Source organism: Podarcis melisellensis (assembly GCF_964234715.1).
Source record: "Podarcis melisellensis genome assembly, chromosome: 3".
NCBI lineage: Eukaryota > Metazoa > Chordata > Lepidosauria > Squamata > Lacertidae > Podarcis > Podarcis melisellensis.
Window position 1 is genome coordinate 61,293,150 of NC_138530.1, and position 25,725 is coordinate 61,318,874.

The following is a 25,725-nucleotide window of genomic DNA, read 5'->3' on the forward strand; positions in this document are numbered from 1 at the left end:
TTATTGTATTCCTCCTCCGCCTGTCCGCTCACCTGCCCCGCTCTTTTTGCCCGCATTGATTCCCTGTTGCTCTTTGCCCCTTAAATGTTCAAAGGGCAGTGCGGCAAGAACTGACGGGTGGGACATGTTGAAGAACAAATTAAAAAATGAAATTAAGTAGCCCACAGAGACTCTAGTTCAGACATACCCACAGAGTTGGAAGGAACCCAGTATGTCATTCCTGTGACAGGATATCCTAAAGCATCCAAGACGGATGCCCATCCAGTATATGCTGGTAAATTCAAGGGAGAAAATAGCAGTACCTCCCTAGGCAGAACAATTCATTGTTGCACCGTAATTAGAGTTAGGGAGTTTTTCCTAACATCAGCCTCATCGTACTACCCTAGCGAATTAAAACTACAGAACCATGGAGGGTAAGCCTGGGTGTGATGAGAGTGCTTGTACTATCTGAGCCCATGGGGGTCTGATCCTGCACAATGCATTCCACATTAGCCTTACTACAGGTAGTGGACTTAATTTGACAGCGTATGGCATTCAGTTCTTGGAATTACAGGAAGTAATGACTGAGACACTGCTTTTACTACCCCACAGCTGGTTCTCCCATTCCACCCCCTCCCCGCACCCCACAACTGGTCTCACTTCCTGTTTCAGAAACCTGTGGGCAAAAAACAAAACTGAAACAGCAGCTGATGCAAATATATGTAAACATACATACACCTTGTGATATATAGGAGCATCAAACACAGAATTGAATCAGTATGGGATTCTGAGGTGTATCAGGCTGCCGGTAAAGATTTGACTTTCTGAAAAGGACTTTGGGGCTTGGTTGTGTTGGAATTATTACTGTGGTGTTTGTGGGTGGGTGTGAGGAGGGGGATTGTTGGTTGTTATGAGTGGGTTTTCCTTGTTGATTTTTCTGTACAGTCATACCTCGGGTTGAATACGCTTTGAGTTGAGCGCATTCGAGTTGCGCTCCTCGGCAACCCGGAAGTAACGGAGCGTGTTATTCCGGGTTTTGCCACATGTGCAGACGCTCAAAATGATGTCACACGCATGCGCAGAAGCGGCGAAAAGCAACGTGTGTGTGCGCAGACGTGCCATCGCTAGTTACGTTTACTTCTAGATGCGAACGGGCCTCCGGAACGGATCCCGTTCGTATCTAGAGGTACCACTGTATTTGAAATATTACTTCTGTATTTTGGTTTGTTAGCTGTCTTGATTTGTCTGGGAAGTAGGTGGGATAGAACTGTTTAAATAAAAGTGAACAAAATCAGTTCTAACCACAACTCTTCACAACCATATACCTTATGTTACTTCAGGCCTACAAATACTAAGCTGATTGGACTTTCGAACAGATGAAGTTATGTAGCTAACCTGTGGTTTCCTCACATCCCTTCTGTTGTGTCATTTAGAAATAGTGTGGATCATCTGGATTTTTTAAGTCCTTCCTTGCAGTCAATTCAAAGGCGTGTCCATGGCAACTGACAGCACAGCAAGATATGCATAATGATAACTGATGAATATGAGTTTCCCAATAATAGCAACTAGTATTTAATATATTGGATAAAAATATTTGTCAAGTAGCTGTGCTGGCGCAAATCTTCAGAATGGACATTGTAATGGATTTATTAACAAATAACCTTGGTTGGCATATTCTTGCAAATTCAACTGCTATCTTGCTAACAGGAATTGGTAACATTTGCCCAGTTTTGTATCTAAGGTTGCCACAATTCTTTACTCCTGCACCTTCAACAACAGTCTGACATGTAGCATTATTAATCAGACTGATCAATCGATCTACTACTTAATGCCAAAAAAGGCTTCTGAATGGTTTATAAAATTACATTACATAACATGGTTAAAATGTACAGCATTTAAAACGTAGAGTAAGGCCATTCCATGAAAACAGCACAGCAGTTAAAACAGGAGACTTAGGTCAAGAGAATGCCTTTGTAAACAGGTGTGCCTTCAAAAAACAGTGGAATGCCAGTACAGATGGGGCTCTCATATTTCGGATGCTGGTGCTAACATCGAAAAAGCCTGCCTTCAAGTCACCACCAGTCCATAAATCAGAATGGTGAATCTTTTCCTGTCCCTTTTATCTTTATGTTAGGGAAAGTGTCCGTTTTTAATCTCTGTGGTCCAGGCTGCTGTTAAAGGCACAAGAGAAGGTTCAGTAACTGTATCTGTATCTCTTGCATTCAATACAAAGGGGATTTCTCCCTAGGCAATGGAATCCCATAAAATAAATGCAAAATTCCAAGGACAAGCATAATGGCATTCAGGTCCAAAGTTCTGTATTAGTTATCATCTGCAATTTATACAATTGATATCTCTATTTTTTTCTTTATAGGAAATTATTTGCCAGAAGAATAATGTAAGTATATTTTTCAAAAATAGTAAATTGTGTTATGAATTGCCCTGTGACTTAGCTGAAGGTTTAAAAGTATGCCACTCAGTTTTCACTGATACACCTATTCCATATATCTCTGTTACTCAGGTCAAAATGCCTGAATTTCCAGCAGCAAATACTAGAAATCACATTAATTAACCTGTTGCTAGTGCCATGTTTACCATTTCATATTGTCTTTACCAGGTTTTCTACAATTGGTCTCTTTTCACTTCACACAAGCAAACTTCCTTGATTCTTACCCCCATGCATTCCCTTCTCCCATTCCTACTCTTATTTCTTCCCTTTGGCTTGATTTTAAGCAAGTTGCTTTCCTGTTCCTGCTTTTGGAAACTATGTACAGATAGATAAGCTTCCTGCTTTTACAAATGCCCTGGACTGATAAACTGCATTTAGCCCACAATTCCCATACAACATCCTCATGACACAAGGAAAGCTCTCATGATCAGACTAGAGGCTCATATAGTCTAGCATTTGGTTTCTTTATGGTTGTCATCCAAACATCAGATGCTTCCAGGAAGCCACAAGCAGGTTGTTGCCATTTGTCCCTCAACTTCTGAGATTCAGAGGTGGACCTCTAACTATACAACTGTTGACTGCTCACCTAGCCTAAGGCTTGTCTTGAGTCTTTTTAGGATTCAGCAATTTGTTTTTGGAGCAGAATGTGGAAAGTCAAGTTAATTTGGGGACGCGGCAGAAGAATTGCTGGCAGGATGCTTTAAAATAGTGCACAAAATCATATATGATTGTGGAGAGTGGTTCTGCTTTCAATGAGAAGAGTGGTGAAAAGGGGGTTATAGCAATGACAATTTTAATCTGCTTTAATATTTTAACCTTTGTATGTTTGTAAGCATGGTTGTTAACTTTTATTGTTTCACCTTTCTGTAAACTACTTTGGGGTTTCTTGTTTTTACAATCAAGTGGTGTATAAATTTTATCAATCAAACAAACAACAACAACAGGGAAACACTTGTTTCTCAGCTTTTCAGAATAACCATTTGTCAGCTGAATATGGTTTTCCTTCATATTTGCCTCAAACTGTTGGAACTTATTAGGAGGAAGGAAGCTGGCCTTGTGGGTTTTCTCCTTTGGTTGGCATCACAATTATCTAAACTGTTCCGTTTGTCAAATGGGACAGTCCTCCTTCTCCTCCCCTTGTGTGATGTTCAGGGGGATCTCTCAACCCCCTCACCTAGCCAGTATTGGGGAGAAAGGGAGGGGAGCCCCGTTGTGTGAAGAGCAGTCCTTCTACAAGACTTTGACTGGCCGGACTCATTGGGTGAGTGCATTCCCAAAACACTTTAAAGACAGCTGCAATCATGCAAAGGAGGAACAGTAGAGGAGATGGGCAGGATATTTTTGTTTTTATTCTATATATTTTGTGGCTACATCAGGAACAGGAAATGTGTTTCAAAGAGATTATATTTTAGAAACAAGACACAGGAGGCTTCTGGATGTTTCCATTATGCAGACAGGTCTTTCGATATTGAAGTGTTTTGTGCTGTTGACACCTTAATATGCTCTATCTCGCATTAACAGGTTAAACTGGTATCCTCTGGACGCCTGTCATAAATCTCTATAATGCAAAGTAGGGTAACCTGCCATATTCATATGTTGCTGATCTCCAAGTCCCATCACTCCCAGGGATGATGGTAGTTGGGGTTCAACAAGAGCTAGAAGAGCATAGGTTCCCCATTCGTGTTTTTGAGGGGATCAGGTCAAAGTTGCTGAGCTTTTTTTTTAGGGAGGAAAGTCCCATTTGGGGGGGGGGGCGGAACAACTCAGATTTGTTGAGCTGTTTTTATGGAGGAAAATTTCAACATTGAGTAAAGGGGTAAGGGGAAAAGTCGCTCACCAAAAAATCGCTAAGGAAACAATCTGCCTCACAGATTGTTCCACTGATCATGCAAAAATGGAGGCCGGGGTGAGGGGCTGGGGCAGGATGCTCTTATGCCAGCGCAAAGTAAAAGGAGCCCACAATCGACCAGCTCTTCAGCAGCCTTTATCATGACTGTGCAAAAGGCACTGAGGACTCAGCAAACCCAGCAGAAGGCTGCAAATAAGGTCAGCACACAGCTGAACTGCAGGCATTGCAGTTATTTGAAGCCTCAAACTTCAAAATGCAATCACATCCTGAATATTGCATGCATGAAATTGCATAATGTATGGACTGCTGTTTTCATATTTGCAAGAAACGCAAGTCTGCTTAGGACTGTGCCCCTTCTGTTTTGATTTTCATGCAGCAGATATTTGTAATTTCACCACATCAAAGCTCTTAGCCCTCTTAGCAGCTCCCTGATGAAGAGCTAATGGCTGGAAGGGGATCCAGAGGGCTATATGAAATACAAGTGTGGGTGAGGTTCCTCACCCCTAGCTTATCACACTCAAAACAATTGTGAGAATTGCTCCACTAATGAAAGATGAGAAAGTTTGTCAACATTTCAATATCCTGCAAATGTGTGTTGGTCTTATCCCTATTAGATAGCAAGTTAGATAGCGAGCTATCTATTTTTCTCCTTGTAAAAGTGGAGTCTCTGCTGTATATTTGTATTAATCACAATATTAGCACATGTTGACTTGATCGCTGAAAATTATGTGAGAAATGGGCTTAATAGTACTGTATGCTCTAAATTTTGCCATCTGTTACAACTGTTTGAAAGGAAAACCCTGCAGAGAAGTACTTTCAACAATAAGTCTTACGCAATACAGTTATTATGGATGGTCTCTGAAAGAGACACATCAAGGGCTGTAGAAAGGAGAACTGATTCATCACCGACTCATCACCACCATAATATTGGCAATTTCGCTATCACACTAACCAAGCATAAGTACTGGATGACGTAATAATGAATGCTGTGAGATTACCACCTTGTTGTGGTATAGTGGTGACAGGCTCAATAATGAACATGTCATACTTCTCCAGAGCTGGCAGGATCTTTATAGCCAAGAGGAGTTGTGATTATTGCACAGAGAGGGAATATAGATAATACAACTGCTAGCTTTTTTATTTGGAAATAAGTCCCAATGTGGCTTAAGGAAACAGGACTTTCTAATTCCAGTCTTTTGCTATAAGTTCTCATTTAGGGTTGTTCGTATTTCAGTAGCAGAAACTAGATATCTTCTGAGATTTCCCTGTAACGTTCCCTACAGCAGTATAACACTGATAAGGACACCACTGGAGATATACTAAGAAACTGATCTTACTCTGCTTGAGCTCTCTGACACCAAAATGAAGTTTCAACCGTAATTTCTAAAATGTGAAAGCTCACAGTGTAGATGGGGGCACAGAGGGGCACATGCAAGCCCCACCCCACGTCCCCCTCAGTTCCTGGCCTTCCCTTTGTTATATGAAGGTGTGCAGGGGGCTTCTTTGAGTAGAAGCCCCTATAGGCCTTCCACACACAACATAGAGATGGTTGGGAACTGAGGACATAGGAAGGTTGAGGGCAGTGCTTGCAACCTGTGCTGCCCCCAATTCACAGATAGAGAAGTTTGCCTGAATACTCAAAACACCTGAACATGGCATTAACATCCATTGTAAATAACCTACCACGTGGACCTACTTCTTCACTTAGTCATTAGAAGCCCACCTTGCTTGCCATCTGAAGTGTCATGGGTGATACAAGATAGGGCTGTTTGAGTAGTTGTAAGTTGACTGAGAAATTCGCTCCTGAGGGAGGTACATTGAGCTTCATCGTTACTAGGGAGGAGACAACTACTAAAAACATACCGTATTTTTCTGTGTATAAGACTCCTTATGTGAGGGAGGAAGGGAAAGGAGATTGTTAGCCGCTTTGAGACTCCTTAGGGTGGTGATAAAGCGGGATATCAAATCTTCTTCTTCCCCCATGTATAAGACACCCCCTGTTTTGGGGGACTCCAAATTAAGAAAACACCCTTCAGCACTACCCATGTATACAACGAGCCCCAATTTTAAACCAATTTTTTTGTTAAAAAAGCTAGCCTTATACACAGAAAAATACGGTAACTGTTCCAATGAAATTATTTGCTTATTTCATACAGTTTATATACTGCTTGATTGTAAGAAATAAACAAGCCCCCCACCTCAATGCAGTTTTGTTGATCTCTTTGTGATCCTTGTGGTTAGTTTTGCTTTTGCTGTTGGGTTAGCAATGTTTTATTGCTCTGTTGTTGTCTGTGGCCTTGCAGATCCACATGTGTGGAAATGCGAAATAATAGTAAGTTAAATAGTAATCATTCAGTGTGCCACTGAGCTTGGAAACAATATCATTTTTTAAAAAAACTACTTACAAACCCAAACCTGAATTGTTTTAAAGCAAATGTGAGCCATCTGCAACCTTTGGTCTAATGTTATGAGACCCTCAGCTCTCAGCCACCCTGTCTCCCCTCCCAGCTGGACAGAAACACACAGAAAGATAAAATAAAGATGATGGAAGGAAAGAAAGAGAGAGAGAGAGAGAGAGAGAGAGAGAGAGAGAGAGAGAGAGAGAGAGAGAGAGAGAGAAAGGGCTGTGCACTGCCCTCTTTGGACTTTTCCCCACTAGCTGCTAGCTTTTGCCCTGCCTGCAACTGGCATGTGGTCCTTGACAGATAACCCCCCAAGGGACTGCTATAATCAACAGAAAAGCATTGAATATAGGTTGCACTGGGTTATATCCAACTAAGTCATACTCAGATCAGACTTATTGAAATGAATTGACATGTTATTCAAGTCCATTGATTTCAGTGGGTCCAATGGTTTGGCTTTAATAAAGCATTCTCATGCTGTAATTCATACAGAGTGTATATTTTTATTTTTCCTGCAGATGTGCACTGGCAACTACATATTCGTACCATATATGATAACTCCCCATAACAAAGTCTACTGTTGCGACAGCAGTTTTATGAAAGGACTAACTGAGCTGATGCAGCCCAGCTTTGAACTTCTGCTTGGGCCAATATGTTTACCTTTGGTTGACCGTTTCATTCAGCTTTTGAAGGTGGCACAGGCCAGCTCAAGGTAAGGATCCTCACCATAATACAATCTTCTGCCAAATTCACATGCGAAAGCCTTTCAAGAGGGGGAAAAACATCAGTGAGACAAGTATAGCATATGGTAGGAGAGCCTTGGTCTCTACAAGAAAAAGAAGTGCACAACTCTCTTCCAGCTTCCAACATCCCTTACCATGCTGAACTATGTATATGAAACATGGGATGTGACTTCTGTTCATGCATCCCATGATTTGCAAATATTTTGTGTTCTTCTGAATTTAAAGGGATAAAGCATGTTATATAGCTGCATTACAGAAGTGATCAGCTTGCAGTTTCTTGCATTCATTCCATATGTGTAGGTCTTTATTGCAGGGTTGGGGAATCTTTGCCCCTCCAGAGGTTATTGGACTATAACTCCTATCATTCTTGACATCACCTTTGCATTACCTTGGTTCATCTTCCTGGTTCTCTTACTGCCAATTATTGTACCTAGTAGCAGTAGAATGAGAGCCTCACGTTCGTACTTTATCATTGTGTTTGCTATAGAATTAGGTAGTCAAGTAGCTGTCCTTGAATATTCAGGCGTAAATTGATAGTTTTCTTTTCCATTCTAGTCAATACTTCAGGGAGTCAATTCTTAATGATATTCGAAAAGCACGTAACTTATACACGGGAGAAGAACTAGCCACAGAACTGGCCAGGATACGACAACGGGTGGATAACATTGAGCTTCTGTCTGCTGACATTGTGATAAACTTGTTGTTGTCTTACAGAGATATTCAGGTAGGCCCCTATTGTTTAATTTGAATGTATTGCTCCTGTTATTCCACCGACATATTTCTTCTCACTACTAACATATTTAATCCATTATAACAAAATCATACTCTGTGGAGTGCTCTTGTTCACTGTTCCTAGAAGTCAGATGTGCCTTCTTTCACATATATTTCATTCGAGTTCCACCTCCCAACCAGTTTTCCACACACCCCTGGTCAGTCAGCTTTCCGTGGCTGAATAAACACACAAGGCCCTTATTTCAGAGGAGGCTTGCCCCCATTAAGGTTCCCCTCCCAAAAGGTCTTTTTCTCCTACTGTAAGTCTGTATTGATTTATCATTTTGACATTTGCATTCCTGGTAGGGTGGGGGAGATAGATATTTAACAAATAAATAAATAAGGTAAAACCAGTAGGTTTCCTGAGCCTGCTAATACTTCCCTCTAGACTGGACTCCAGGCCTCTCTTATCTGCCCTTACAACACTTCCCAGGCCACACGCCCTCAGAGGGAGCCAGCGTGCAGCTTTTGGGTCATGTAGCCAGCATGACTAAGCCGCTTCTGTCGAACCAGAGCACTGCACGGAAACGCCATTTACCTTCCTGCCAGAGTGGTACCTATTTATCTACTTGCACTTTAACGTGCTTTTGAACTTTGCATTAGCTTGCCCACCAACTTTTGTCTCTCAGCCCACCTACCATTGGGCGTGTGGCCCTCAGAAGCTTGCACAGAAGGGAATGTGGCCCTTGGGTTCCACACCTCTGCTCCAGAACACGGGTTTTGGCTACATGAGCAGTGAGTGGCACGCACACCTGAACATCAGAAATAGAGGGAATTAATATCTGCTGCAGGCACCCGTTTCAGGAAATTCTCAAAGCAAATGCTTGACCAGTAAATGGATCTGGGTCAGCTGCTGCTTCCAGTGAAAAGAGCATGGTGACGCATGCAGGGAGCTCTGGACAAATGGCTCACTGGCACTTATGTCTCACTGCAGAGTGAAAGCACTCATGCAGTTGCCAGATTTTAAAACAGAACTTTGTTGCCATGGCAACTTTGTGTACATCTATGCCTAGGCCTGTGGAAAGGGGTGGGTGTATAATGGCTAGGATTCTGAATTCCTTTTTTAAAAAGTCTATTATATTATGCATATTGGAGAACACTGTGTTAAGTTTGGTAGCTGGGTTATAAAGAAATTATGTGAGAAAATTCCATGCCTATGCTGGGACTTCTAGTGCAAGCTGAAGGAGTCCTAGTGCAACATAGGAAGATCTCTCATACTGACTTAGATCTCCTTTCTTGCTATAGCACTTCACAAAGTGGATGGGGGGGGGGGGGAAGAATCACTTCTGTAGGGTTAACCCTACAGAAGTGCCATCTGATAGTATGCAAGGAACTGCTGTCAGATTAAGCTGCAGGAGTCCCAGTGCAACATAGAAAGCTGCTTTATACTGCCTTTACTCCATATTGCCCCCATTGACTGGCAGTAGCTCTTCAGGGCTTCAAGCCAGGAATATTCCCAGCCCTATCTGGAGACGCTGGGACCTTCTGTATGTAAAGTGAGTGCTCTGCAACGGAGCTCTGGTCCTTCATGTACTTGTTCACATGCTCCTGTGATGGTGCTTAGAAACCCCTACTTGGAGGAGGGTGAGACAGGTGGGCTCACTTGTATCTCCTTGCATCATTCTAAATGAAAACTATTTTAAAATCCGTCTGTGGAATCCTAACAGCCTATGGTAGTGCTTCTGCTCAAACAGTCCGTGTTCTGCTTCCTATGCCCAACAAAACTTTATATAGAAATCCACTTCCGGTATGACAGGAGGAGCTGCTGTTTGAGTGAGAGCTCTGGAATGATTATATAGCTATGTGCCCAGGAACTGCACATTATATTTTCTTGGTTTCTTAGGGTGCTTTCACACGAACCCACACTGACATCCTTCATTCACTTTTTATGGGGCATCCAGACAGCATCATTGTCAGCCTGTTGCATTTCAATGTTTTCTGTTAGCATCTAATGTTTTTTGAGACCTGAGTTGCATTTTATTTTGTTTCATTTTTTGCAATAAAGCAGCAGCCTGTCTATTTTGGAGATGCAAGGCATTATTGAAGCTTTTCAAAGGCTCTTGTGCCTTTTAACTGAAACATTTCCTCTTTGTAAATTCAGTCTGTTTTTATTACTTCCTGATAAATACAGGTGGGGGATTGGTGATAACTAGCCTATGTTAATTGCCCTTTGAATAACCTCTCTTAATTATACCTGTGTCAGTTTCTATTCCTGTGTGTAGAGAAAGCTTTAATTATTCATTTTACCTCATTTGTTATTGGCTATTAATAGTCCCTTTTCCTATGAAAAAGAAATATGGCTTAATTATGCTTAATTCAGTCACCATCTGCAGCCCATTATTTTTTTCAGTTCAGGGGCACATTTGGAATTCTGGCACCACAGAATATGCATTTCACAAAAGAAAAACTGGTGATGTTCAGAACCAGCCCACAAACACACAAAAAGGCATCAAGATCTATTACTACCCTACCAACCAATATAACACAGACTAAAAAGGGAGGCAGCCCTCCCCCAAACCCTCATTTAGGTGGGTGGGCCAGTTGCCTTGGTAGGTATAGTTGTCAACCTTGCATTGGGGACATCAAGCTTAAATTAGTGTTTTTAAAATGAACAGTGCAGTTTTATGCATGTCTGCTCAGAAGTAAGTTGGTGGCAGTTGAATGGAAGCAGAAAGAGGATAGTTGAGTAAAAGCTCTTTCATTACATAATGAAGAACATTATGATTATAGTGTCCACTTTAACTTGTGCCTCTTCAGGTGCAACTGTTAAATCGTTTTGTCATGTCAGAAGTACACCAGGAAAGTTTACTCTTATTTCCCTTTCTTGCTATAATGACTTAAATAAATCCTTTCATTCTGTTTCTTGGAAGGATTATGATTCTATTGTGAAGCTGGTAGAGACATTAGAAAAACTTCCAACCTTTGACTTGGCTTTGCATCATCACGTGAAGTTTCATTATGCATTTGCACTGAACAGGTAAGAGCTTTCCTTCCTAATGAAGTTTTGTTGGTTTCATGTAAGTCATTTCCTTAAATGTTCCTTCTACAGAAGCTTGAAGCTTTTCCAGTGAAACTTCTGGTTCGAGTCATATGTCTCTTTCTGTATATCCCTTGCCTTCTTTACCTCCTCCTCTTCTTCTTCCGTCACACCCTGGGAGTTAGATTTGGCTTTCCATCTGTGTGAAAATCGGTATTTAATTTTATTTTCTGCACATGATTATGAAAGCAGTTTGATCAAACAGAAAACATGAAGAGACGATTGTTGATTGAACAATCCATGAAACATACTCAAAAGCATAAAGTACAAATCGGCACAATTCTGGTCAGACGTGATGTGCAGCATGCACACTGATGCACATGTGCACAATGTACTGTAGGCATGTAATTGTAAGCGGGCCTTGTGCCCTTGCAAGAATAGGACTAGAATGGTAGACTAGAATTTTGAGCTGAATTTTGAACCCTCTGAGGAAGAGCCAGTTTGTTCACAGCATGTCTGATGCAAAACATTTGTTGGAATGTCTCTACATTGAAAGCTATTTTTCCTGCACTTTTTGGATTGCATCTACTTTTATAGCTCAAATCAGTGCCTCCCTGTTCTTTTGCCTTTGCATCAGCTATGATTCCCTGTCAGGGAACTGCCATCGGAAGGACAGGAGGTGGAAGGGCTCACAGAGGTTAGGAGAGACTTAGCAGCAGAAGAGGGAACCAGCAGGGGGAGAGAAGGAGCTCCGAGGGAAAGTGAGTCGGAGGGATGGCTCCGAGACACTTCCAGCGAAAACAGTGGGAGGTTTCAGGACCTCCTATAGGGACACCCACCCCTCGCCGGAAACTGTCGCGCCGAGAGTCCAGAAGACGCGTTTCCGTTAAGGAGCTCTTATGTTGGAAGAGATTCCGTAAACGCCCACTGTCGGATTCTGCCAGCGACTGACGGAGCCATGCTTAAGGGGCTCCGTTATAGACAGAGGTTTGCTGACTTGGCCAAACTCTGAGGGACTAAGATTTTACGCACAAGCAGCTCATCATCCCATCACATTCCCCTTGGAGGGAGAGAATACCTGGCTACTGGTATCCATTTCCTAGTAATCTCCATATTAGACTGAAGTATGTGGGGTTTCCTCTGAAGACATTTCAGAAACTTCAGTTCAAAACAGAGATGCTCGACTATTAATTGGGAATGGCTGTGGGAAATAGTTGTTTTGAAAAATGAGAACACTTGCTGCTATTCAGTTACCAAGCACAGTCAAAGTTTCTGCTGCTTTTAAAAGCTCAAAACAGCTTAGGACCCAGATACCTCTAAAATACTATTTTTCCCCACCTGAGCTGACCAAACTTTACAGTCCTCATCAATGACCCTTCCTTGAGTCCTTCCACTCTTCTGAAGCTGAGCTGGTGGTGACTGTTGTGTGCTGTGCCCTCAGTTGTCCCGTCTGGAGGTGGAATGCCTTTCCCATGAGGCTCACTTGGCACTGAATCTGATGTCCTTCTGACACCAGGCAATGATTTACCCAGACCTTCCAGCATGTCGTTGAAGCTGGTTTAAACTCAGGGTTGTTGTTTTTTACTGATTCTGCTCGGTTTATGCTTGTATTTGTTGGGTTGGTTTTAATGTTGCATTCTACTGTGTGTGCATGATACTGTTTTTTATTATTGTTGTGAAACAGTCTTGGGAGTTGTTGTTTTATTCACCTTGCAAATTTTGCAAAATTCAGGGAAGCATATAAATATTTTAGGTAAATAAATATTGTCACTAGAGGCTAGCATCCTTGTGACGAGTTCAATGTTTAGACCATCTCTTGTTTGCAAGACATCTGGTGATGTGCATATATGAAATGTCTTATCTGGATCACGAAATAAAGCACAATGTAAGCCCCAATTCAGTGCTTTGCTACATAATGCAATAGTCTATGATTCTCGTTCTTTATGTTGATTGCTACCATTAGAAATAATGCATCCCCTTCACCCCCCCCCACCCCTACTTTATCTTTCCTGGAATAAGTTAGACCTCACCTGACCCTGGTCCCTCCCTCTCTCCTCCAATTTCTTTTGATCTGCATTGTAGTGGGACCTGACACTGATTTCAGTTACATTTGGGGAAGCTCGTTGGACCAGGATTTGAAACCTTCTGCCATATATAACATACAAGCTACTATGGTTATATGCCCTAGCATAACCCTGCAGAGAGGTCATTATCAGTGGGGCAAGCTCAGAACCGGGCAGCAAAATGTTGGGCTACAGTGCAATGCCGCCACTGTCTTCTGGCAGCTGCCAGTTTATTTCACACAGTGATATCTGTGGTGGCTTGGGAAATAGGTAGGACAAAACAGCTTCTGTTAGGAAGTGGCAGCAGATAACAAGAAGCAGAGGGCAACTGATGGGGCTCTGAACTTTGGCTTTCTTTCTTATCAGATTTGGAAGCTCTGCACCTGGACAAATTTGGCCTTCCTCAGGAATTCCTTTAGCTATCCAGCAAGAAAGGTGTGCTTTGCACGGCATAGAATATACAAGGCATTCTGTCCCTGCATAAGAATATGCAGGGGCTACTATTTGGCTTTTTAAAATATTATTTTAAAAAGCGAACTTGAACATTTCCTGGCTTTGAATGGGTATAAGGAGGACAAGGCTTGCATTTGAGCTGCCTTTGTCAACTTAGTGCCTTGTGAGCAGAGGCTAATGGGACTTGTAGGCCAAAACATCTGGAGGGCACCAGGTTGGTGAAGGTTCAACTGAAAAGGGGCAGAAAAGATTTCAAGGAAGAAGGTTGTTTTGAAGTGGGGTATGGAATAGGATGAGTTGTGTGTGTGTCATGGGGCAAGCAAAGATGACACAGTGGAAGTGGATAGGCCAGTTCCCAGGGTCAAATGAAATGATACTTAGCAATCTCTTTTCTCTTGACTAGTAATGTGTTCACATTGTAAGGAAGTTCTAGCTGTAATCTGTGAGCCATGATAGCTTTCACAGGCCTTGTGATAGTTGTAGTTATGGCACAATATGTCTAAACTTATCATCATCATAAAGAAATGTACAGAAAGTTCACCTTTGTTGTAATCTTGAAGAATGAAAAGTGTGTGGGTACCAGTTTAAGTTTTGAATATCTCATAACAGTAAAATGTAAAATACTTTAGGCAACTTGAGGTAGGAGTGAGGCTCGTTCTTCTAATGTTTCAGCTTGAAACAATGCATTATTGCTTTGGCAAATAATGGGGTGGAAGCAGAATCATGTGAGTCTAGTGCTCAGAGCAAATCCACTTGGAACAAAGTGTCATATCCAGTTTTGGGACTTGTGCCTTTCATGTTTGATAAGCAGAGAGCAAAGTGGCAACCGGGAAGTAAGCAGGTGAGAAAAATCACACTGCAAAAAATCTGGAGCAAATGTTGCCACCACTTAATCAGCATTTTGCAAAATGGTTACATAACATATGTGACATGAAATGGACTCTGTATTAAGTGAATCTTTAGCCTCTTATAGCCATGTTAAATTTCTCATATCAGTCATATATGGGCATTCTTTATTTGTTCATTATTTTACAAAGCTGCAAAGCATAGAAAGGTACTCTTGAATGCCTCCTTCATTGTGTTGCTAGGGAAATATGGACAGAGCTGCTTACCCAGAGATGCTTCAAATGTGACTAATTTCCTGCACGTATAGCTTCTGTGTAGAACAGCTATACAAACAAGGTCTAGATTACCATGTGTGACAATTGTACATGGGATTATTTTTAAGCATATAAACACACTGTACAAGCAGCAAAAGAAATCTGTATTTGAGAGTCGATGGCTTGTTTGTGTGTTTTTTCCTACTTGGAAATGCTGTATGCTGGAATCAGTTGCATTAGAAGCAATTCTGCATCTCAAAGAAACTTGCATTAATTTGAGGTCAGCCAACGAATGAATGTTTCTGATGATCATGAGAACATGGAATGGGAAGACCTTCAAAAAGTGGTTAGTGCAAGAATGGATTCTCTCTGCACTGACCAATCAGCAAGTAGTTTTATTTTTAGGTTTCCTACTTGAGAGCAATAAACTGTTTTTTTAAGTCAAAAAGCCTCAACTGACTGTGACAGATTATGAGATCCATTTCCTGTTGCTACCTTTATTGCAACCCATTATGTTAAAACTCCAGATGAAAATCATACTGCAAAGAGAAACTATTCTGTAATATCTGAACAGAGAGTTTACTAAAATGTTCCCTGTTTCATATGCGTTATGTCATACTGCCAGATGCCTACAGTATAATTTTCTGTGAAGAGCAAAAGGAGGTTATTTTCATTCATTTTCTCCATGCCTTGCCCCCCAGCTCTATTCAAATTCTAGCCATGCCAAAAGAACGTAAAGTGTTCAGATATCAGGACAACAGAGAATTATGACAAATTCAAATGTTTGTATTCTTTTTTATATATATTAAAAAAATCCCAGGCGAAATCTTCCTGGAGACAGACAGAAAGCTCTAGATATTATGATACCTCTGGTGGAACATGAGAGTCAAGTACCTTCTGATATGTACTGCCTTGTGGGACGGATCTACAAAGATATCTTTCTGGATTCTGGATTTACAGATACAGAAAGTAGAGACCAAGGCACTTTATGGTAAGTAGCACTATGTTACATGTCCACATAATTTTAACAAAAACACTCCAGCTGACAATAGGAGTTGGAAATGGGCTCCTTTTTTCTGTTTCTACAAACTCATGGTTACATAAAATTAATTAATAATCTAGTGAATAAATATGATTCCAGTTAGATTGGGCAACTTCACAGTTGATGCCGGAGGCTAGGGGCCAACTCTTCCACTGCCAGAAGTTTTGTTTCATTATTTTTTTATTGCCCATTGAAGCATGCTCAGTGAGTCCATGTGGCTTATCTTCCTATCTTCTCTCATGATCTGCTTGTTTCCAAGTTGAGGACAAGAGTGAACGCTGCTAGGTGATAGACTTTCTATTAATATCAACGCAGCGATGACAAGTTAATTATTAGCTGTCAGATTTTTCTCAGACACGTTGCTGCTATAATGCTGACAGGGTAAATCAGGCAAGATGGTTTTCTTCCTCTTGTTAGCTTGGCTAACAAGTCTCTAGCTAGTCTGGGTGTGGGCCCAAAGCTGACAGCTGGTTGGGTTCAGCTTCTGCCAGTTTCCAGTAGATGACTATAGCCAAGCAGGCATAACCAAGAAGCAGCAGCCTGTAGCAGAGAGAGAGAAGAGGGTTAAAGGAGGACAGATATTAGAAGTTGAAGAGAGTGACTTGTTAGCAACAAGCTTCCAGCATAGTACTAGGAGTTCTGCTAAAAATGTTTAGAGCTGTTAAGTCATTAAGTTGACCTTGTATACTGAATGTTTAGTTCCTTGTATACATGGTGTAACAAGGCTGACATGCTGGTGCAGTTTTATTTTGTTTACATTGAGTTTTTATTATTGTGCTGGGCAGACATTTTATGTGCTGTAGTGATATAAAGGTTTGGCTTTAGCATTTAATGTATTACAGTATATTTTGTATTGTTTCCATATGCACTTTTAAAGGAGATTCTGTCGCACACTAAAGAAAACTCTAGACAGATTCTTCTAAAAGCCAGATATAAAAAGCTATTCAATTTTTATTAATTTTAAATAAATGGTGAGACTGTGACTGGAAATAAAGTCTGTCACCTTGAAGGGCTTTTACTTGCCAGCTGCATTTGTACATAATGCTAAACCATGATTTTAGTACTACATGTACAAACTGAAACAAGCCCAAACAAAGTCTTGGGCTTCCTCTTTCCTTCTACGCACCTGGAAATCTCTATCTCAGTTAGTTGTTGCATGCAGATAAGATACTATGGTGCTTCACAACCTCTGGTTAACTAAGGTAAAGGTAAAGGACCCCTAGACGGTTAAGTCCAGTCAAAGGCGACTATGCGGTTGCGGCGCTCATCTCGCTTTCAGACTGAGGGAGCCGGCGTTCGTCCACAGGCAGCTTTCTGGGTCATGTGGCCAGCATGACTAAACCACTTCTGGCGCAGCGGAACACCGTGATGGAAACCAGAGTGCATGGAAATGCCATTTACCTTCCCATCACAGTGGTACCTATTCATCTACTTGCAGTGGTGTGCTTTCAAACTGCTAAGTTGGCAGGAGCTGGGACAGAGCAACAGGAACTCACCCCATTGTGCGGATTCGAACCACCAACCTTCTGATCGGCAAGCCCAAGAGGCTCAGTGGTTTAGAACATAGCGCCACCCGCATCCCTGGTTAACTAAACAAACTATCTTCATAATATCTTTTTTGGCTTCTTTTGAAACTGGCCAGGGTTTGTGATAAACCATGATCCCTCGTCCCCAAACAAATACAAGATTAGTGGAAACTGAAAATAACTGCTGGTGACGTCCTTCTCCTGGTCATGTGGTGGGAGGAGGAAGAGGAGGAGAGGGCATGTGCTCATGCATGTGTAGCACCAAACCATGGTTTAGCATTGCATTTGAACCCAGCTGCAGTGTGATAGCAAGCAATATGAGCCCTCATGTCATTCAGAGGCATCAGAGTCCCAAGAGCCTTTGGCCACAGGATTCATGTTGTACTCTCAAGTTGTTCCCTGACAGCATGTTTGTGAACTGATGACTAATGAAGCAATGAAGCAGTGAGGAAACCTCTTATCTTACATTTCTACCACCATGAGGAAGTTTCTGGAAACATCTGCACATAGAGATAGCTCAAACTGGCACACATAACTGGGGAGAACCATTTAATGTGGTCTCACCCTGATCACATAGAAAGTTTCTGTAGTTGCTGGCAGTAGCATACCTTGCAAATCGTCTAAACATGGCAGGACTGGCAAGTCTCTATGGCAGAGCCATCTTGTTCCTTTCCCAGGGTATCAGGCTTCTACTCAGGGTGATGGGGAAGGTCTCAGCTTACGTAGCTCAAAACACTCCAGTGTTAAAATGGGTGGGTTATAACAGTGGCAACAGCAGAAACTGTGCCAATAGCATTTAGGGTATTTGAAGAGCCCTTCTGCTTGAGTTCTGGAGGTAAGATGGTGGTGATCCCTGTACCCATTTGATTCCTAACTTCTTGCCTAATGCAGGTTCTTTAGCTGTACTTTTCCCTTCCTGTCCCTCCTCTGAAAGCAGCTGTTGGACTTAACTGGGCAAAGGCTGGATGAGCACAGGGAATGCAATAAACAGTCACCTTTAACCTTGTTTTGTGGTCTTTAGACAGGGTTCAGGCAGAGAGTTCTGGGCATGCTTTCACTGTGCTGTTTTGTTTTCCATACAAACAAGATTTTTGCCTTCCACCATGTAACTCCGCCACTGCCTATTTACAGTAAATTCATTTTAAAAGTCGTGGAAAGTGGGAAGTGGTGTGTCTGGTAAATATAGGCTGCCGCTTGCCTTCCTTTTGTGTGTGCACTTTGGATGAACAGAAATGCTTGTTTGGATTGGATTTAGTCTCTCATGCATTTTTGCCCTGCTTAGCAACATACCACATTTTAAGAGATCCAAGGAATCTTACAAATTTAAGGAATTAATTGTTATTCAGTGTCAAGTTAGTGCATTCTGAGTAGAAGGATTAACTCCAGTCTATTTGGTGGACTTTTCCCTTTTCTGTTGTAAAGTTGCCAGGAAAATGTATAGCAGCAATGAAATTAAGTGTCTGCCAAACATGTTAATTATTAGTGAGGGAGGGAAGCGCTTTTTTGGAAATCAACATTGTGTTAGTTTGAATGTCCTTCCTCATTTTGTCATGCCTGACTGTACTGCAAAATGAAGAGAGGCAATAAAATGAGTTAAACTGAGTTGGAAGGACCAGTGCTCCGACCACTGATCTGCTGTGGGTTCCTTTGTCTTTTGTTTGAAAAGTTGCTGTGAGAGAGGGTAATTGAAAATGGAGATGCTTTTTCCTTCTCCAGTCCTTTCCAACACATCTTTTCAAACAAAAAAGACCTGCCCAGCTACATTGACATATGCTTAAGGGGCATGTGTAAATGGACCCTAAGAGTGTAAGTTGTGAGCTAGATGTCCCTGCAGTTAAAGCCTCTTCTTATGAATTCATTAAGTACATAGGAAGCTTCCTTATATGGAATCAGACTCTTGGTCTATCTAGCTCAGGATTGGCTACTCTGCCAGGCAGCATTTTTCTAGGTCTCCAGGCAGAGGCCTCTTCCTGCCCTACCTGGAGATGCTGGGGCTTTCGGCATGCAGTGCTGCAAGGCAGATGCTCTACCATTGAGCTACAGCACTTCTGAGTCTGTGGGCAAGCTCCTATTCCCGCAGCCTTTGCCTGCCTGACATGCCTTGCCAGGATTGTTTTATTGTGAAGCACTTTGAGCACTTGAGATGAATTCTACAAATAAGCACTGGGTGTTGATATTATTAAATATGTATTTGAAAACTCTTCAGTCTTTCATTCTAGTTTGGTATACTGCATAGCACTGTACTGATTTGCCTACTGTCGCAGGATCACTGAATATAAATAAGAGAAGGATAACTTCATGACAACAATATTAATCTCTAATGAGGGGGCATAAATCATAATTCTAGTATAAATGCCATAAGGAATTTTAATGCCAGTGTTCAGAAATAGTTCTCTGTGCAAAACAGCAAAGCTGTTAACCAGCTATATATTTTTCACAAGTGAATAAACACAAGAGTTTGAAGAAAACAGTAGGGGAGGGTGCTGTAAATGTTGGCTTCTTAAAATAACCATGCTGCCTGGATGGAAAATTATAAGCAGAATATTTTTGTGCTTGAACGGGTTGGTCAGGCTGAACAAACTGAAGAGCGGCACTTAGAGTACCAAATATGTATATAATTGTCCCTTTGTACGTCTTATTTTTTATATATCTATAACTTGTTTGTTCTCCTAGGTTCAAGAAGGCATTTGAGTCAGAACCAACATTACAGTCGGGGATTAATTATGCAGTCCTTCTCTTGGCCGCTGGTCACCAGTTTGATACCTCATTTGAGCTACGGAAAGTTGGTAATTATAGCCTGTTGATGCACAGGCAAATAAAATTTAGTGACAGCATTTTCACCACCCTCTGTTTTACAGGAAACAATCTGATGAATGCATTCAGAGTTCTTTGTTTGTTAGTAATTCTGCACTTCAGCTAAGTTTTCCATTAAAAAGGTATAACTTAGAGCCATCGCATGGATCCTGCCTGTTGCAATTATCTTGCCTAAGTTCAGTTTTCTGGGTTAAATTTCTCTCTTGCAGAGTCAGTAATGAAAAGAGCTTTTTATGGTGACTCAGTGATATTGTTCGATACATTATGAATACTGATTAGTAAACCCTGTTAGTTCTAGTCTATGAATAATCTAATAACGAACTTCATTGGCTCTCTAGGACTAAGGTTTGTCCTAGTGAGGATCCTGCAAGCCATTGTTTCCGCCATTGGTTGTTCTTATTGAGCTACATATTATCTTACACTTCCTCTAAATGTGGAATTAGTTGTAATAGTTATTTACTATAGCATTTCCTTTCCCCTGAAACCTAAGGGTACTAGGGTTAATGCATGACATTATCAAGAGTCTGTTATAACAGACTAATATTCTAAATGGCTACAGTGCAGCTGCAAAAGCAATTAGGGTTAGATTGCTTGTATGAAATTGTTGTTTCATAACTGATATTTCAGCCTTTGCCAACATAGTGCCTTTCACATGTTTTAGACTATAACTCCCATCGGCTCCAGCCAGCATTGCCAGTGGTCAGGGACGATGGGAGTTATAGTCCAAAATATCTGAAGGGCACATGCTTTAAATGACATTTGTGGTTGTTATTTGTGAGCCACTTTCTGCACGATTACTTTCAAAAGTGGGTTCTAAATATGACAACAAATAAATCTTATTTATTTTTGCAGGGCTCCGAATGAAGTCTCTCTGAGCTAAATTAAGCTTGCTTAGTAGCAGTGTTTTGTGGATTGTTCTGTGGATATGAGTTTCCTTAACCTTCACTGTGTCTATTTTGAAATGTCTCTGAGGCTTACAGAACAAACACAAGATCTGACTAAGTAATACTCAGAACAGACCTATTGAAACCAGGGGATTAAGATTAGTTGTGGCTTTCTTGATCTCAGTGGGTCTATTCTATATTAGTGGGTCACAGTCCCTTGAATTAAAAAGGGGGGAGATGCAAAGAATAGGTGAAGAAATGCCAGAATTATTCAGTGGAACAGTGTTCTACTGTTCAAAACCACAGGGTTCAGTGTTCAAAACTCTGGGTAGCCATTGGCTAGGACATGGGTAGGGTTTGAAGGGCCTATAATATGTCCTCATCTCTTAAAGCATGCACTCTTGGGATGATTAGGTTGTCTGCCATCCCAGTCACCATATGTGCTAGTGGTGCTGGTCTAGAATCCAGTGAAGCTACCAGTTAAATGCTCGCTTTCTATTATCTTGTCATATTGAGAAACTGGATTGCAGTTAAGCAAGAGAAAAGCAGAAAGAGAAGGAAGACTGGTTTATAAATCAGAACACCGTATTGTGGGTGATTATGCAAGTTTAGGACCACCAATTTCAACGGAGCTTAAGTATGCATTAACTTGAGTTTTTGTTTGCGGTGCAGTCTTACGAAGAATTTTTTCTGTATTATTTCTCCAGGAGTAAAGATAAGCAGCCTGCTTGGGAAAAAAGGAAACTTGGAAAAATTGCAGAGTTACTGGGAAGTCGGATTTTTCCTGGGAGCTAGTGTTCTGGCAAATGATCACACAAGAGTGATACAGGCTTCAGAGAAACTTTTCAAATTGAAGACGCCAGCGTGGTACGGCTCATGTATGATCAGTGTGCATTGGATCAAAGTACTCAAAGTACTCTAGCTAATCTGTTCTGATCTGAATATTCTGGGGGGAGGGGGAAATTAGTGTAAATATAAATGGCAATATTTCCCATTCCCAGATTTTTGAATATGGGCTCAGCAACTGTGTGGTTTTTTTTAAAAAAAATTACTCCTATTTTATCCTCACAAAACCCTGTGAGGTAGGTCCAGCTGACCGGCCCAAGATCACCCAGTAAACATCATGGGTGGGGCTTTCTAACCATTACACCAATTGCCTCTTAAGGTTGGGCTCTTGGCATTCTTGTGGGAGGCCAAGTCATCAAGCAAAACCCGCCCCCTTTCTATACAAACAATTCCATAGCAAGGTGACCCGACATTCCATATAAACAGAATCTCTTGCAGTAGTTGGTAATAACTGCTCAGAAAATTTTAGTCACGTTATCTTAAAAAATAGATTCCCCAATACGTTCAGTCAGCCCATGTAAACAATTTACAGACAGTTGCAGTACTGTATTCAGCAATGCTCTCCATCCAGAATGATAGCTAAAGCCAATTATGTTGCTAGTTTCACCCCCTTCTTTTTAAACTCTCTTATTAGCTCAAAATGGTTCTGGCTTTCAGTCAATAAAATAGCAATTACACACTGAAATCAAGTTGCTTCATTTTCTACTTAACAGTGTAGCCTCCACTTGATATTGTGGCCAGGGCCAGACCAGTGGATGGATGAGACATTATTTGCTTTCCAAAACGTAAGAGGCAGCAGTGTTGTCGTTCTTTAGAGCCTCTCCGGACTCACAAATGTCAGCCATTTGGTTGCTTCAGGGATGAGGAAGCTGGCTTGACGTTGCTAGGCAACCAAAACCCCTCAGCCAATTTCAGATCAAATTGGGGGGAAGGTGGGTCTCTGGGGAAGTAAGTCCTGAAGGACTGGGAAATGGAAGGTGTGGAAATGTACATGAAGTTAGCTCCTTTAATCAGGACATGCATGCACTTGTTCTGTGTTTACATGTGCAGAAAAGTGTAGCTTCCAACTTCATGTATTTATGCAGGCCTGTGTATGTTTAATTCCCCACTAACTTCATTGGGACTTAGATGGAAGTAAGTGTCCATAAGCCTGCAGCCTTATTTGGTGATAACTAGTTTTCTCAACATCCTTTTCCTGGTTGTCTAAAAGTTATTGAACCTAGACGTAGGAACCCATTTAAATTAGCGCCTTCTCTGGTTAATGTGGATGACATTCAATGTGCTCCAAGCTATAAGAGACTAGGTAAAAGTCAACCGCTGAATTCCATGGGCTAAAATGAGATTTGAACCAAGGGATTTCAAGTCCACAGACCACACAACTTACTAGTTTGGGTAGCAGATGCTGTTCCCTTATTTTTTGTGTGGCTAACCCTTCAGTCATAAAATGGCCTATTAGTGTCACCACTGTATTTTCCCCTTTCCCTTGTACAAACAATAAGAACTTGAGAAGAGCCTGCTGGTTCAGGCCCAAAACCCATCTAGTCTAGCATCCTGTCTTCACAGTGCCAACCAGATGCCTATGGGAAGCTCATTGGTACAGTTTAGGTACCTGCTGAAATCTCTCCCAGGGAGACGGGTGAACTTCCTAAAGTTCTCTCTGGGTTGGGTTTGGGATCCTCTGACTTTCCCAGGAGAAAGGTTTTATGAACCAATCCAAGCTCGCCCTCCCTTACACCTTCAGAAATCCCTTTCCTTCTGTTGACTGCTGCACAGGAGTCCTTGCGGAATCCTTGGGTGAAACTGTCTCCCAGAGTTCCCTTCAGAGTTGCACGCTGTTAGACAGCGCTGTGGGGTGATGGAGAGGATATATGCGTGTGTGTGTGTGTGTATGAGAGAGAGAGAGAGAGAGAGAGAGAGAGAGAGAGAGAGAGAGAGGGAGCCGTCTTCTCATATTACTGTTCTGTGCTGCCACCAATATTATGAGAAGGGAAGGAGGTAAGTGTATTTGGAGGTGCTTTGGCACGGGACTCCTTTGGGGGGTTGCAGATGTTGACAGAGACGAGCAATTTGAGAGGGGAATACTTCTCTGGCTTGATTTTTTTATCTGAGTTGGAGAATCTTTGGGAAAGATTCCACTTTGAGGTAAGTTTTATCAGCCCACAGTGTTCTTCCCCCCCACACGCCTGGCTAGGGATAACTTCACAGGCATCTCTGATTCAAAGTGCTAGAACATGCCCAATAAGTAGTTCTTCTGTTAAGACACAAACTAGATGTATAATGTGAATGTGTATTTGCTATATACAGTGGTGCCCCGCAAGACGAACGCCTCGCAAGACGGAAAACCCGCTAGACGAAAGGGTTTTCCGTTTTAGAGGCACTTCGCAAAACGAATTTCCCTATGGGCTTCCTTCGCAAGACGAAAGCCCATAGGGAAATCTCCAGGGACAGCGGGGAAGCGCAGCGCGTCTTCCCCACTGTCCTCGGACCTCCTCCGAAGGCTGGCGGTGGGGTGGAGAGCCCTCCTCCTCCCGCCAGGCTTCGGAGGGCTTCTCTGAAGGCTGGCGATGGGGCGGAGAGCCCTCCTCCCCCCGCCAGGCTTCGGAGGGCTTTTCCGAAGGCTGGCGATGGGGCGGAGAGCCCTCCTCCCCCCGCCAGGCTTCGGAGGGCTCTTCCGAAGGCTGGCGATGGGGCGGAGAGCCCTCCTCCCCCAGCCAGGCTTCGGAGGGCTTTTCCGAAGGCTGGCGATGGGGCGGAGAGCCCTCCTCCCCCCGCCAGGCTTCGGAGGGCTCCTCTGAAGGCTGGCGATGGGGCGGAGAGCCCTCCTCCCCCCGCCAGGCTTCGGAAGGCTCCTCCGAAGGCTGGCGGCGGGAGGAGGTCTCTCCACCCCACCAGCAGCCTACAGAAGGCTGCTCTGAAGGCTGGCGGCGGGAGGAGGGTTTTCCTTCCCACCGCCAACATTCAGAATGCTGTTCTGAATGTTGGCGGTGGGGAGGAAAAACCCTCCTCCCACCGCAAGCCCCGGGAACAGAGGAGAAGCGCTGCGCGCCTTCCCCTCTGTTCCCGTACCTGTGCTGAAGGCTTGCGGTGGGGAGAAAAGCCCTTCTCTGCACCGCCAGCCTGGCAAGCGGTCTCCATAGGAACACATTAATTGATTTTTAATGCATTCCTATGGGAAACCATGCTTCGCAAGACGAAAAACTCGCAAGACAAAAAATTAATTTCGTCTTGCAAGGCACCACTGTATTCCTATGGCTACACTTTTTGTGTAAAGCAGCTTTGGGAGATGGGTCATTTAGAGTAAATAAGCAGTTGGGGGGGCGTATTTTAGCCCTTTCTCCACTCACCACTTTCCTGCCCCTCGCCATGCTTGCCCCAAGCCACTTTCTCCACTCCATACATGCAATTATGAGAGGGAAAACCAAATTCATTTCCCCCTGCTTGATTATTATTTTTTATCTGCTGCTCTGGTTTTATTTTGATAATTTTAAATATATTTTTATATGAGCTGTCTGTCACAGACAGGCAGAATATAGATGTTTTGATAAATAAAAATGTGTATAACGAGGTCCTTGTAACCTCTTTTATAACAGAAAGGTGGAACATACCTGTTTTAGTAAATTAAAAATGTGGGCAGTGAGACCATAATACCTGTTTTATAAGGAGCAGCTAGTACACACTGTCTTATTTAGCGGCTATGGCGAAAAGCTCCTGCTGTATGTCTTGCCATAGCGTGGCATCAAGATGATGCCATAGAGATAATGTTGGGAGTGTCAGTATTAAGATAAGATTTGTGGAAGACAAATATTATTTATCTAATCCTCGCAGAA

At 42.3% G+C, this 25,725-nt stretch overlaps 1 protein-coding gene across 4 annotated transcripts in view; it reads left to right on the forward strand.

The window, feature by feature from the left end:
- MAP3K5 (mitogen-activated protein kinase kinase kinase 5) overlaps nt 1–25,725 on the forward strand; it is a 91,846-nt gene that overhangs the window by 26,306 nt on the left and 39,815 nt on the right. For all 4 annotated transcript variants that reach the window (XR_014167252.1, XR_014167253.1, XM_081907052.1 and 1 more), the window contains exons 3-9: nt 2,354–2,377; nt 7,198–7,391; nt 7,978–8,146; nt 11,064–11,170; nt 15,607–15,777; nt 20,028–20,140; nt 21,760–21,919. Coding sequence is in view for 2 of the 4 variants with exons in the window: in XM_081907052.1 (XP_081763178.1) it covers nt 2,354–2,377; nt 7,198–7,391; nt 7,978–8,146; nt 11,064–11,170; nt 15,607–15,777; nt 20,028–20,140; nt 21,760–21,919 (938 nt within the window). In the remaining 2 variants the exon portion in view is untranslated. The remainder of the gene's footprint in view (nt 1–2,353; nt 2,378–7,197; nt 7,392–7,977; nt 8,147–11,063; nt 11,171–15,606; nt 15,778–20,027; nt 20,141–21,759; nt 21,920–25,725) is intronic.